General features: G+C 47.4%; 1 protein-coding gene across 2 annotated transcripts in view; it reads right to left on the bottom strand.

The window, feature by feature from the left end:
- Slc12a8 (solute carrier family 12 member 8) overlaps positions 1-9372 on the bottom strand; it is a 156361-nt gene extending 146989 nt beyond the window's left edge. For both annotated transcript variants that reach the window (XM_041673157.1, XM_041673158.1), the window contains exon 1: positions 8925-9372. In XM_041673157.1, the coding sequence (XP_041529091.1) occupies positions 8925-8972 (48 nt within the window). In that variant the 5' untranslated portion in view covers positions 8973-9372. The remainder of the gene's footprint in view (positions 1-8924) is intronic.
- Positions 9373-14753: the final 5381 nt, after the last annotated feature.

Below are 14753 nucleotides of genomic sequence, written 5' to 3'. Positions count from 1 at the left end.
ATGGACTCTGCATCCAATCTGCACAAAATGTCCTTTTGGAAATACAAGAAAGGAAAAAAAAAACCCTACAGCTTCTATGTCAGAAAGGAAAGACTAATTTGTTATCTCTGATCCATGTGTGGAAAAACTGGGTCATTCAAAAGATAAAAGAAAGCCCCAGAAAGAAGTGAACAAGGGTATAAGAAATCAAGGTAGCAGCATATGAGCAAGTGGGGGGGAAAAGGAAAGAAATGAAGACTTCAGACAGCAAAGGCCTGGGTATATGGGACCACTTGGTTGTTAGTTGAGCACATGCACACAGCTGCGCCACACAAACATCTGCTGACTTAAAACTTTTAGAATCAACGATATTAAAGAAGAAAGTGTATATTACGGTTGCCGAGAACACAGAAATGTAAACCTCAACAACGCCAACGCCGACGGAGAGTGGGGGAGATGACAGGCAGGTGTGCCAAGGTCTTATTTTGGGTATCAGGAAGCAATAAGTAAAATGATAGTAAATTAATAACCCAGAAACTGAGTTATCGGTATTTTATTTAAGGCGATAATATCACCAGTGGAGGAAATAGAGACCAGAAAGCATTTGCGGTGGCGGCTCTGGGGAGCAGCAGGGAAGAAGGGATTTCCACGCATGCCCTTGTGTGTAAGCTTAAGGGTTTCTTCCTGCACACACGAAGTGCAACAATGATAAAAACACTTGGTTTTTATTTTTTTTTAAAAAAAGAAGCAACTACGTATTAGACTTATTTTAAACAGATCAGGGTTTATCGGTTTGATTTTGCTGAGCTGACATCAGTGATCTGTTTATAGTATTCAGTGGCTGGGTCATGAGAACAACCTCTTCGTTCCGAATCACATTTGAAACAGGCTGCATGAAGTCCTTTGTAAAATGAATGCCTGCTCCCATGGCTTCTACGCCTTTAAAATGAACTGTAATTTGCTATTGTTTTCCATTATTCGCTAACCAACAGACAAGCAAAAATGAGCCATGACATTGTTTTCTATAGTTAAAATCTGTAAATATGGGAATTCGTGTTCCAGCAAGGACGCAATTATTTCCGGCTTACAGAAGGGTGCTAGACCTCCACGGCTCCTGGCTGATCAGTAAGCGCCAGCACCTGTACAACCAGTGACCATGGCGACAACAGGCGTGGTTCCTGCGCCTGGGAGATTACAGGAGAGCATCCCAAATTTTCATATAAATGAGTGTTTTTTAATCCCTCTACCCTCATCCTTTTTTTGTTTATTTTTGGTTTTTGCATGTGGGGGAAAAAAAGCACTCACCAAATAAAGAAATGTACATAAGAGCTGCTATGGTTGGGATGTCCAGCGACCCCATGTTCCGCAGGCAAACTTTTGGTTTCCAGGTAGTGGAATGACATGGACCCTTAGGTAAGAATTTATAAGTCTTACGGAGAGGTCTTGGGCTTCTTAGGGAGGTGCATGCCCTCGGTGGTGGTTAATCTTGACTGATGACTTGATTGGACCTAGGATCAGTCCTATGGAAGGGTATTTCCAGGATGGGTTAACTGAGAGCGAAGATCTGCCCCTAGAATAGGCAGCAGGTTCCGATGGCGGCCTGGATGAAGAGGCCTGGGGAAGACGCAGCTGTGTTTGCTTCCCCGCCTCTGCTTCTCTCCTGTGCGCCTCTCCTGTTGCTGCTGCCATCAGAACAACAGGAACTCTTTCCTTCGGCACCAGATGGGAACTGCTGAGGCATGTAACAGCTAACAAACAGGTCCACAAACTCTCATGCCTGTACTGCCTAACCCAGTCTGGTAAGACCTCACCTGCAATGTATCCAGTCCAGCAAGCCTCTGGAGAAGACCGCCTATCCACACAGACTGGTGGCGTTGTGCAAGCCCATGCTCTTTCCCCTCCCATCCCCACCCTTCTAGCTCAAGATGGACCACTCTCTATGTCACGTGCTCCCCACATCAACATCCACATCCTCAGCAGAGCGGGGCTGATGCAAGCTTTTAACCACCACCACCCTGAAATAAGGAGCTAAATAAACCCTTTCACTCTGTAAGTTCTCCGGCTCACGAATTTCCTTGTAGTGACATGCCACTGACTAGCACAGGCCCTTCGCCCTGAGAAGTGGTAACATAAAATCACAACAAACATGTGTGTGTGTGTGTGTGTGTGTGTGTGTGTGTGTGGTATGCACTGCAGCCTGGGTGCTGCCTCCAAAGACTATTCCTGTCAAACTATCCTATCCCACCACACGGCACCTTCTGAATAGGGCATTAAAACTCCAGAAGAAAAAAATTGAAATTGATTCATAATAGATTTAATTATACTTGACAATTATTACTGAGCAAAAGGAGATATTTAGTTGAATTATACTGAAATATGTGAATTTGTTTAGCATAATTTACACTCCTCTATGGATATAGAGCTATAGTATTTAAACTATTCTCCTGAAATGTTAGGTCTCAAAAACCCAGGACAAAAGTCTAACTTAAGTACGTATCAAAGTGGATGCTAGTCAGCACTCCCAGCATCCCTAAGTACCTATGGCTCCTCCCAGCTCTCCCAGCATCTCTCAGCACCCATGGCTCTTCCCAACTCTCCCAGCATCCCTAAGCACCTGTGGCTCCTCCCAGCTCTCCCAGCATTGCTCAGTGCTTGTGGCTCCTCCCAGCTCTTCTTACCCCGCCCCCTACTCTAAACCTCTCCCTCCCCGGGGCTGAGCTTCTGCTTCCCTTGGCCTCCTGGTTGGGGGCTTCTCTCTTGCTCGTCCTTCCCCTCTTTCCTCTCAATGTTCGATTTAGTCTGCCAGCCATATTCAGCCTGGACTCTTCCTACTGCCTGCCTTCCCCCTATGTCTACAACGAAATTCTCCATACTTTGGGAGCAGTTAGGCCCTCCTCTTTTTCTTTCATTTTTTCATTCACGAAGAGATATATTTGGGTCTGAAAAAAATACGAAATGAAGCTAAAACTCAGCCGCCCCCGCAGAAAGCACTTAGACCAGCACCTAAGCACCACCTGGTAGCACCTCATTTAAGTTACAAGAATAGTGCTCCAGTGTTGCTAATGTCCAGACTTCTTGAAAACCCCAAAAATAGTGACAAAGATAGCATTTCCCCTGCTTCTGGCCATGGATGAAATGTACCAAAAGGCAATGCAAATGTTTGAAGTAACCCAAGTCATTCATCCATTCACAAGTAGGCAAAATCAAATCCTGCTGGCTATCACAGAATACTTAGCCAGTTCTGTGCCTCTTATATGCAAACCAGCCTATATCTGAGTCTACAGCTGCAGTCGCCAATTCTTGAACACCAAGCCAATGTTACTTTGGACCTAAATCATCCCAGGGTCAGTTCCCAGAGAACTAGAGTGTCGGGGGCCAGCCTCGACAAAAATACTTCTCCAGAGTGGAAGCGTGGGGAATCAGAAATATAGTGAATAATACGAAGACGTGAATGAAAATAATAAAACGCAGAAACATATAGGATAGTATCGGGAGGGAATTTTTCAGTGAGTACTAGAAATTTGCCCATGTTTAATTTCCAAATTGTTAAAATACCCCTGACCCCAAAAGGTAGGAGTAAAAAACTGCATTAACATATTAATTGAAAATCACCACCACGCTCACGCCCTAGACCAAACACTCTGCAGGCAAACCACTCCCTGGGTGGAATCCCAAGTTCTTTTCATAAGGGGAACTGGAACTTACTTGGATCCTTAGACTTTTGTTTTAGGTGGGCACCAACTACTTCCCTATTTCAGGAGCACGAGGTCTGGCAACTCTCTTTTTTGTCTTCCTCTGGGAGAGGCAGCTTTGCTTCTGCCTCTCTCCCCACTTCTCCTATTCCCCTGCTTCTGTCTCTCTCTTCTCTCTCCTCTCTCTCTCTCTCTCTTTCTCTCTCTCTCTCTGTCTCTCTCTCTCAGCTCTTCTCCCTTTCTCCCTCCATAACCCCCTGAATAAATATTCAACCTCACTCTGCATGGCGTCTCTATACATGTCTCTGTCTTTTGCCCACACGCCAGTGTCTCCCTGCCTGGGACCAACCACCACTCAGGGACGGGCAGCAGTCTCTGCCTGGGACTGGCTGCTCTCAGGGCCCGCTGTCTGCTGCCACATGGCGCTACCACCATTTGGGGACCTGCAGCATTTCTGCTGCCTGCTGCCGCCAGGGATCCTGCAGCATTTTTAATTTTTCCATAACACTTGTGAAATATAACTGCAAGCAGAGCAAGCCCTTTCCTCCCCACATTGCTTTTGGTCATGGTGTTTCATCACAGCAATAGAAACCCTGACCAAAACATCTCACTAGCGCTACCTTCCGGCTCACACTGTGCTCAAACTTGACCAGACTTTCTTCCCATTACTGGTCAAGCTAATTTAGGTGGAATGGAGAAGACAGAAGGGGAAGAGGTGGAAATCAAGCATTGCTGTGCAAGCAACACAAGAGACAAGAGGCAGGAGGAGGATGGGCCACAGGTTGGGATCCAGGCAAGCTCAGACACTGAGAAGCAGTCCTCTCTGCTGTCAGTCTGGATCTGACATTCCTGCCTTTGTCCTTTTTCTGCCCGACTTTGCCATGCCAAATCATGCGTTCATTTGCCAGCTGGTCTTCCTGATCCTTCATAAGGTTACCCCGTGGACTAAATGTCACCTCCCTACTCAGCTGTATCACCAGCCAGTGTTTCCTGAATACTTACTGTGAACCACATCCCATATGATAATTTACAGGCATTTTCACCTTTATTTTTCTTCAGCCTCTGGAGGAGGCCCAGCCAGTATAGTCTTTTCACAGGTTAGGACACAGGCTGCCTGAACTCAGAGAGTAGAATCAGCACTTGAGTCCAGGCTGCATGGTTGACCTTGATCACCAGACTTGCTAACCATTAGATCTACAACCCATTCTCAGTGTGTTCATCACACACACACACACACACACACACACACACACACATTCCTATGCCTATCTGATCTTAAAATGCTTAAAGCCAAACCAAGAATCCAGTTCTTCACTTTTCCATCTAACTCACAGCCACGAGCAGCTTCCTATCAAGAGAAAGGAGCTCGAGACTGAAGGGTTTTACACAACACCTACCAGCCTGTCTTTCTACTGGGCTCTGGCTACCAAAGCTCTTCCCAGAATTCCCAACCACCATGCCTGGAGTAAAGGTTACAAAAAGGTTCACAGGACATTTACTGAGGGCCAACCACTCCTAGAGTTCCGATTCAAAGACATTAGCTACTTTGCTACTCTTGTCTCTCATAGAAGTCCTTGAGTTACTGTCTGCTACCTTCTGGCTCCCACAGAGGGCCTTGATTTACTGTCCCAGTGATTTATTTATAACTTTGGAGCTGAAGGCACACACCAGAAAAGATAACATGCCTGCCCTTGAAATGCTCCAGCCCTTGTCCATCAGACCAAAGCAGCTGGGTCCATCCCAGAATGTAAAGACAAAGCACATTAAGCGATCAGAAGATGAAAATCTCACTCACTGGTGGCTATCAGAATCTTCCTCTCTCATCTAGGATGTGTTTCCCAAATTTAACACGTGCTGTATGTCCACCAATACCAAGACCCAAGGCGAATGGCAGCACATCCAATCCCAGACATGCAACCAGCATGCGTGAGCATCAGCTATACTCCAAGCACAATGGTGAGTATTGAGGATGCTCCCAAACTCCCCCGAGGAGAGAGGATAGAAATGGCTCGTTGCTATGCTACATTGCAAGTACAATGGTCCAGGTACAATGGGCAGGTTAGGTTAGTCAGATCTCAGTCGGTCTGAGGGTCTCAACAAAAAGTTTGAAGTGGAAACTGAGGGAAGAGAAGCAACTGGAAGATTTTCAGCAGAGGATCGAATGCACAGGTCAGTGTTGTAGGAAGAACCACTTCAGAACAAAGGAGAGAGATGTTAGGGAGGATATGAACAGCCCAGTCAAGAAAAAAAGATGGTTCCCTAGATGAGACAGTGCAGGAGAGAGGGAGAAAGGGGGATGGAAGGCTGTTAGGATGGAAGTGTTTGGCTCCCTGTACCCATTGACAGCTCATAGGATCTTAACTCCAGCTCCTAGGGACCCAACACCCTCTACCAGCCTCTGCTGGCCCAGCACTCATATGCACACACACACAGACACAAGCATATACACATAATTTTAAAATTTTTATTTTTATTTTATGTGCATTGGTATTTTGCCTGCATGCATGTCTGCAGGAGGGTGTCAGTTCTTGGAGTTACAGACAGTTGCCATGCGGGTGCTGGGAACTGAACTCAGGACCCCTGGGAGAGCAGTCAGTGCTCCTAACTGTGTAGCCATGTACACATAATTAAAAAGAATAAAATAAACTTTTTAAAAAGTAATTGATGTAGGAGGGTCATCTGTCTATGTGTTACTCTCATTGGTTAATAAAGAAACTGCTTCAGCCCTTTGATAGGACAGCAGCTTAGATAGGCAGAGTAAACAGAACAGAATGCTGGGAGAAAGAAGCAGATTCAGGCAGTCGCCATGATTCTCCAACCCAAGACAGATGCAGGTTAGGATCTTTCCCAGTAAGCCACTACCTCGTGGTGCTACACAGATTACTAAATATGGGTTAAAGCAAGATGTGAGAATTAGCCAATAAGAGGCTGAAACTAATGGGCCAAGCAGTGTTTAAATGAATACAGTTTCCATGTAATTATTTGGGGTAAAGCTAGCCAGACGTGGGGAAGTGGCCCACAGCTCCTTTTACAAGTGATCAACTTGCTGGGTAGTGGTGGTGCACACCTTTAATCCCAGCACTTGGGAGGCAAAGGCAGGGGATCTCTATAAGTTTGAAATCTGCCTGGTCTACAAGAGCTAGTTCCAGGACAGGCTCCAAAGCCACAGAGAAATCAGAAATCCTGTCTCGAAAAACAAAAAAAAAAAAAAACAAAAAAAAAAAAGAAAAGAAAAAGAAAGAAAGAAAAGAAAAACGGGGAAGAGAGGACCAGGTTCAGCCTGATCACCTCCGCTCGTGCAGACCCGGGATGCCCTCTTCGTTTCTCCTTTCACACTCTTGAGGCCTCCTGTTTTCCACCTGGGGTTGTTTTTCATGATCAACACAGTGCTTATTAAAAATAGATCATAGGGGGGGCTGGAGAGATGGCTCAGTGGTTAAGAGCATTGCCTGCTCTTCCAAAGGTCATGAGTTCAATTCCCGGCAACCACATGGTGGCTCACAACCATCTGTAATGAGGTCTGCTGCCCTCTTCTGGTCTGCAGACATACACACAGACAGAATATTGTATACTGTATACATAATAAATAAATATTTAAAAAAAAATAGATCATAGGGGCTGGAGGGATGGCTCAGAAGTTAAGAGGTCCTGAGTTCAATTCCCAGCACCCACATGGTGGCTCACAGCCATCTATAATGAGATCTGGTGCCCTCTTCTAGCATGTAGGTGTATATTCAGGCAGAACCTTGTTTACATAATAAATAAACATTTTTTTTAAAAAAATGTTGTTTAACAACAACAACAACAAAAGAACCGACCATAAACAAATGTTGAGAGTATATAATCACATATACACACCCTTTTAAAATATGATATTGCTATGTAGCCCAGGCTGGACTTGAGCTCGAAAGTCTCCCTGCCTTTGTCCCCAAAGTGCTTGGCTTCCAGGACTGAGGCGCCACGCCTGGCACAAACACAGGGGAACTATGTGAGAGACTGTCAAAGCAAACACATATGTGATCTGGACAAATGAAGCTCTCTGAGGATGAGCAGCATGACTCAGTGGGTAGAAGAGCAGCTGCCGACCCTGGACCCACGTGGCGGAAGAGCCACTCAAGGGTGGCATGTGCACACACAAATAAATAGACTGTAATTTAAAAATAAAAAGAGGCTCTCTTGGGGTCCCCCAAGCACAACAAGAACATGGCCCTAAGCCCTTTTGCCCAGGAATCGATAGCTCTAGCCAAGAGTAATTATCTTTTTGTATTTAGTTCAGTGCTTTGGCAGTGTAATGGATGAAACCCGGGGCCTTGTTCTGAGCACCTGTAGTACCACTGAGCTCCATCCCAGCCTGTGATGGAGTATTCTGAGTTCCTAGTCATTCATTTCGAAGCAGCTTGGCCGCTTCTAGGGCTGTGTGAGGATTTATAGTAAGTGCCAAGGCCAGAGCAATAAATCCCGCATCTGATGAGGGCAGGGAGCAGTGTATTTTCCTGAGCATTTCCTGCCTGCCAGTCACCAGGCAGCATTCCTTCGCCTGTGCCCACACATATGAAGAGGGGGTTAACAGTTTGGACCCCCCCTTCCACCTTCTGACTTCCAGCTCTAGACCCTGCTCTTACTATATGAAGAGGCTCTAAGTTGATTCTCTCCTTCTGAAGGGCTTATTCCCTCTGTTCTGATACAGGGAAACTTCCGCCTCTCTACAAAGCATTAATCCAAGGGGCAATGAAGCGCCAAGGTGGGTAAACGTGGTCTGCGGAGATCTTATCAGCACCTAGGGATGGGCTTTCGTTTCCTCCAATTCCATATCGACTACACACTGAATGCTTCCTATAACTAATAACCACCAGGAAGGGCTTAAGAAAAAAAATGAACGAAACGCCAGCAGACATCAGGGAGCCCAGAACGCCTCTGACTTCAGTAGATGAACTTTTCCAGAAATAAATTTACCTCCTCACATTGGTCTGATTAGATATTACAAGGAGTTAGTTCACATCATCTGAGTCTGCCCCATTCGTGGAAGACTTCCCATGACACAGTGGAGGGTGGAGGACGTTACAAATGATGCCGAAAGAGACTTTCTGCACACGGTTAAAGGTTGTCCATAGTGTTTTTTTAATGCCTAAGTAAACTTCTAAGATAACTGCTTTGAAAATACTGCACCGCCACGGTGCCCCTCCGGCCCTTGTCTGATGGCATCTGACTCCCACGCCTCTGGCTGCTCCATCACCACCCTTATACCAGGCTTACCTGCTGGGCTGCCTCATGGAAGAGTTCCTGTGGAGACCTCTGGGCCATTCTCCAGGAAGTGAGGTCCTGATACTCTAGGTGGGGGGACCACTCTGGAAAGCAAACATCACCCTTGGTCAGGCCGACTCCTCCCTCTCTTGCAGCTTCTCCTCCATCCAGCCTTCCTCTGCACTAAGGAAGGCTCTGGGTTAAGCTGAAACCTTGTTCGGGTCCCATCTAGGGACCTCAGTGACCGCTTTGGTACCCCAATCACAGTCCAGAGCCCACCTGCTTATTTCCTGTTGTCTTGAAGTCACAGGAACTCCTAGCTTCCCAACTCCTGAATTGTGAGGGGCAGGGGCGGGCCTGACTGCTCAGCTATCCAGCCCTTAAAGACACAGCCCCACACTCCTTTCCCAATGCCCCAGCAACGCTTTGTCCAGCGCAATGTGTATTGTGGTCTCGTTGAACCTCCGGTCTCGTTGAACCCCGTGCCTGGTGGCAAGTGCAGGTGGAAGGGAGGCTAGGCAGAACGGGAGCGGGAAGACTGGGGAGAGTCCTCAGGAGCCTCAGCCAGAACCAACAGCGCAGTTCTGGCCACCAGAGACCCTGGCTTTCCTGAGGGACCTTGTCCACTATATTTGGAAGAAAAGGAGGGAAAGAGAAGGGCTGAGGCAACCTTGTTCCCCATCCTGCGGGGAGAAGATTCCAGAGATTCCAGCGAATGGGGGGGGGGGGGAGGAGCTGGGGAAGATTCCTGTCAAGGGCTGGGTGTAGGACCTGTCACCCCAATAAGAGCTGGGGGCGGGGGGGGGGGTGAGGCTCTGGGTGTCAGGGTCAGGTCCTCGAGACCCCGGCTGCACTTCCCCCTCCGCAGAGCGTCACCTGAGCCCTCACCTGTTCCTGTCCCGGCTCCCGAGGCCACGCCCGCCACACCCCGCCCCACCACACCCCGCCCCGCCACGTGGCCGAGCTCCGGGCCACTCGCCCGGCGGTTTACGCGCCCCTGCCCCAGGGCCTCCGCAGAGCATCTGGACCTGAGACCCAGACCCGGGCACCACCTGTCCTGAAGGGCGGCGGTTCAGCCAGGTGACACCGAACAGGCAGGGAATGGCGCTTCTAGGGACAAGAAAGCGCCACAGGCATGCTGAGAGGCAGGGGGATGACCCTCACCACTTCAGCAAGACCACTGTACCGCAGTCCCTAGGAGTGAACTAAGGTTTCCAAGGTCTGAGGTTGCAGGGGGAGAGGGGAATTAACATACAGAGAGATGAAATTATCTCCACTTTCAATCTGGCATAGTTCCTAAACCTTAAATAACTTGCTAGGCTTCCCTGTGAGCTTCTGAGAAACAGGAGGGCAGCTGGGAGTACTTCCCACGCCCACAAGCCTTTGTGTGAAATACCTAAAAATAGAGACTGTTCTTTTAAAACAAAAGAGAAGGCAAAGCCCCGGAACACTGGCGGCGCCCCATTCTCTCTTTGCTGCTCCTGCGAAGGTGTCTTACGTAAAGTTTGCTGTCTGATCCATTTTGACTGTACAGGTCAGGGTGGTTAAACCTCGCTCACGGTGTTGCTCAACCGTCCATAATCACCACATCTAAAACTTTTTTCATCACTCCGTACAGAAAATGCACGCTCCCCCGCCCCCACCCACTTTCTGTCTTTTCGTCTACTCTGGATACAGCTAGCCTCTAAATAGAATAGTACGATATTTATCATTTTGTTCCTGGCGCATCACACTTGAGCACCAAGTCCCCCGACGTCCGTTCCACATTGTGAGCATAGGCAGTTCACGGCAAGAAAAGAGGTTTTCGCTTGTGTGTAGAGTTTGTTTTCAGTTTTGGCTTTACGATGCTGGGAGAGGAACCCAGCCAATGCTTTGTCAGGGCTGGGCTCGGTTCTACCCCTGAGCTTTAGCTCCAGCTTGCAGAGGAGTTTTTAACAACCCATCTCTGCAAAAGCAAGAGCACCTCCCAACTCCCCCAGCAAGAATCACAGATAAGCCATCTGTGAGAAGAGGATTTACATACAGATAGGATGACATTGCTGAGATCTAGTCACCTGCATGACCAGCAAAGCCTTCTTTGTTTCTCGCGTTTTTGGGTGACCCATGACACCTTTTAACTTCACCTAGGTTCCTATTCGCTGCCAACTTTGGGGGAGCCTACCACTGAGGACCAGCCTGAACTTTGGGGGATCTACATTCACATTCATGTAAAGCCTGGATTTACCGCATAAAAAAAGGATATTCCCCCCTCTTTATAACCACGACTTCCTGTGGTTAACCCTTTTCTAAATAAATGAGAAGAGCTTCCTTCAAAACTTGTTAAGTGGCTTTTAGACCTTAGAACACATGTGCCCGTGTCTCTTTTTCATATAAGGTTAAATAGAAAAACTCAGTTGTTTGCTAAAAAAAAAGTATGCTCTGCCAGATGTCATCTTAATTTATAACCTAAAAAAATCCTAAACACACACACATACAACCTTTCTGTGCCAAAAATCTGTATCTGACATAGTCTTAGAATAAAACATCTCCATTTCTAAGCTAGTAGGTGGGTCACATTGTTTACATGCCATAGTTGAAAACGTGAAAACCTAAATGCATTAGCACAAGATTGGTTACTTTAGGGCAGAGCCACACAAGGACAGCCAGGGTTTTATGTCAGGCGGTTTCTGTGTATTGACCCTGAGCTCTGCCTGTTACGTAAGGAATAAAAACAGCAAGCTGCAGGACAGCTTGAGTGGTGTGCTACAACCCATTTGTCTATAGGTGTGTCGTGTGCACAGAAAACACCATCAAGCTATTGTGTTTCTCTCTACAGAGAGGAGCTGAGACAGTGATGGAGGTGAGGAAACTCACTCTGGTGGATAAATCTGAACTTTATTGACTTTTTTTTTCTTACAAGTACATGTTACTTTAGAGGCCGAAGGGGAAATGAGTAAGAAAGTTAAAAGACAAATAATGTGGGCCAACTGTATCTTCCCAAGATGGCTGCACTGGTCCCTCCCCTCGCATCTGCTTTCCTCAAAACAAGAAATGAGATTCCCTCAGGAGATGGGTCTCCAATTGCTCTCATGACCCAAGTGGGCTTTTGCAAGAGCCTCGGCTGACCAAAGAAATGGAAGAAGCGACACTGTTGGGCTTCACGAGCTAAGAAATAAAGGCAGTGGGTGGTTATCTGCCCCTTCGCTCACCCGGGATTCAGACCCCATATTGTGAAGGGTGTGGAGATATTCCAGGCAATAGCCAGGATTACCCAACTGTGAGTGAACCAGGCCTTTAAGTGACTCCAGCCCCCAGCAGATGCATCCCAGGCATTGTAGAGCAAGCCGTGCTTGTTCTGAATTCCTGACTCACAGGCAGAATAAAAGACAGTGGCTTCTTTAAGCAAATCAGTTTGGGAGGAATTTGTCACATAGCAATAGACAGCAAATAGATGAAAAACACAACCATGATAGAAGTGACCCACCCCAAATTTCTTATCCATTTTGTTGTTTGGATTCCCTATTACTCCAGCACAGCCAGTTATGTAAAAACAATAACGCAGCTAGTAAACTTTTTCTTCAGCTGAGTAACAGCCCAGGCTCTAGTAGATGGATCCTGTAGTGAGGCTGTTGCTATGTGCATCTCACTCAGCTGAGCTGCGTGTAGAAGACCAAACACTTCTTTCCTTCCACAGGCTGGTGCTGAAAGTTGCCCTCTGTATGAAGACTGGCAAAGAAACTGTGTCTTACGACAGAGGGTTCTCAACCTGTGGGTCTCACTTTGGGGGTTGAACCCTTTGGGGGTCGAACAGTCCTTTCACAGGGGTCACCAAAAAACCATTGGAAAACACAGGTATTTACATTACAGTTATGGAGTAGCAACAAAAGTAATTTTAAGGTTGGGGGTCAGCACGTGAGGAATTGTAGTAAAGGGTCGCAGAGCTAGGAAAACTGAGAGCCGCTGTCTTAGAAGACGACTTCTTTTGTCTGAAGCCGGGGGAGGAAGCAGACCTTGGGCGGAATAAAGCAGAAGGGACATGTGAAAGCACTAGTGATGTGAGGATGGGGTGCACACTACCAATGGCGATGCGAGGATGGCGTGCACAAACAATGTCCAACAGCGATGTGAGGATGGGGTGCACACGACCAACAGCGACGCGAGGATGGGGTGCACACGACCAACAGCGACGTGAGGATGGGGTGCACACGACCAACAGCGATGCGAGGATGGGGTGCACACGACCAACAGCGATGCGAGGATGGGGTGCACACGACCAACAGCGACGCGAGGATGGGGTGCACACGACCAACAGCGACGCGAGGATGGGGTGCACAAAACAATGTCCAACAGCGATGTGAGGATGGGGTGCACACGACCAACAGCGATGTGAGGATGGGGTGCACACGACCAACAGCGACGTGAGGATGGGGTGCACAAAACAATGTCCAACAGCAATGTGAGGGTTGGTGTGTACAAAACACCTCCCGCAGCCTGGACTCCAACACCAGAGACCAAGTGCCTGGCTGGACTGGCGTGTGCTTCACACACGGGTCATCCCGTACTCCACGGTCCAAGAGTGGGTTCAGACAACACCCCTCCCTGGATTCTACCCATGAGTTCCCAACCTCATTACCTGACTGGTCTGAGGTGGAGCTGGACACATTGGCATTGTCTTTAAACCCCAATCTACGAACCCCCTCAGCCATCTATGGAAATTATGGAATTTCTGGTTCTATAGTTTTTGTCATTTTCCCAAATACCATTTCACAGGGCTGTCTTCCTCTAGGGTCATTTTTAGAGATTTAGTATTTTTTTTTATCTTTTGTAGGTGTGTGTCTGTATGCACATATGTGTGCACGAGGGCAGTGCCCACAGAGGCCAGGGGTGTCAGATGCCCTGGAGCTGGAGTTACAGACACTTGTGAACCACCAGATATGGGTGCTGAGAACTAAAGTCAGGTCCTTTGGGAGAGCAGCAAATGCTCTTAACCAGAAAGCCATCTCTCCAACCCTCTAATTAAAACCTTAATGGCAAGAAAGAGTATAAATGTTGTCCTTGAGAGGGGTAATATGTTACGTGATAATAGCTAGCTAGTTCTTGAACTATATTTTCTTATATTTTTGGTTGTGAGCCTAGCCTTTAATGGCTGAGCCATCCCTCCAGGCCTGAACTATATTTTCTAAAGTTTAAAGTTTTGTTGCTGTTTTTAACATTTGTGAGTGAGTGTGTGTGTGTGTGTGTGTGTGTGTGTGCATGTATATGTGTGTGTATGAACATGTGTGCAAGTACCCTTGAGGGTACTGGATTCCTCGAAGCTGAAGTTGCAGGTGGTTGTGGGCCACCTGACATAGGAGCTAAGTCCAAACTCAGGTCCTATGCAGGAGCAGTACATCATTTTAACTGCTGAGCCAGCTATCTAGTGGGTTGGGTTTTTTTGGGGGGAGGGGATAGGTTTGTTGTTTTGGCTTTTTGTTTCTTTTGGCTTGGCTTGTTGTTTTGAGACAGGGTTTGTCTGTAGCTTTGGAGCCTGTCCTGGAACTCACTCTGTAGACTAGCCTGGCCTCAAACTCACAGAGATCTGCCTGTCTCTGCCTCCCAAGTACTGGGATTAAAAACTTCATTTGTGTTTTTGAGACAGGTCTTACTCTGTGTAGTCAGGCTGACCTAGAACTTAATATGTAGCCTAGACTGGCCTTCAAATGTTCATCAGTTCTCCTTGGTTGGGATTACAGGTGTGCATTGCCCTGCCTGCTTCCTTTCTGGACTTTGAATTGTGCTTCAGTCTGGGTAAGCCCAAGGGAAGTGTGTCTGTCAGAAGCACTACTGGGCATTTCTGGAGGTGGGATGCAGGAGCTCCTGGGC

The sequence above is a fragment of the Microtus oregoni genome, unplaced genomic scaffold (genome assembly GCF_018167655.1).
Source record: "Microtus oregoni isolate MIOR12 unplaced genomic scaffold, Mior012 000023F_ref0000262, whole genome shotgun sequence".
NCBI classification, from domain to species: Eukaryota; Metazoa; Chordata; class Mammalia; order Rodentia; family Cricetidae; genus Microtus; species Microtus oregoni.
The sequence above is the reverse complement of the archived record's forward strand: the minus strand, read 5'-3'. Positions and strand labels throughout refer to the sequence as shown.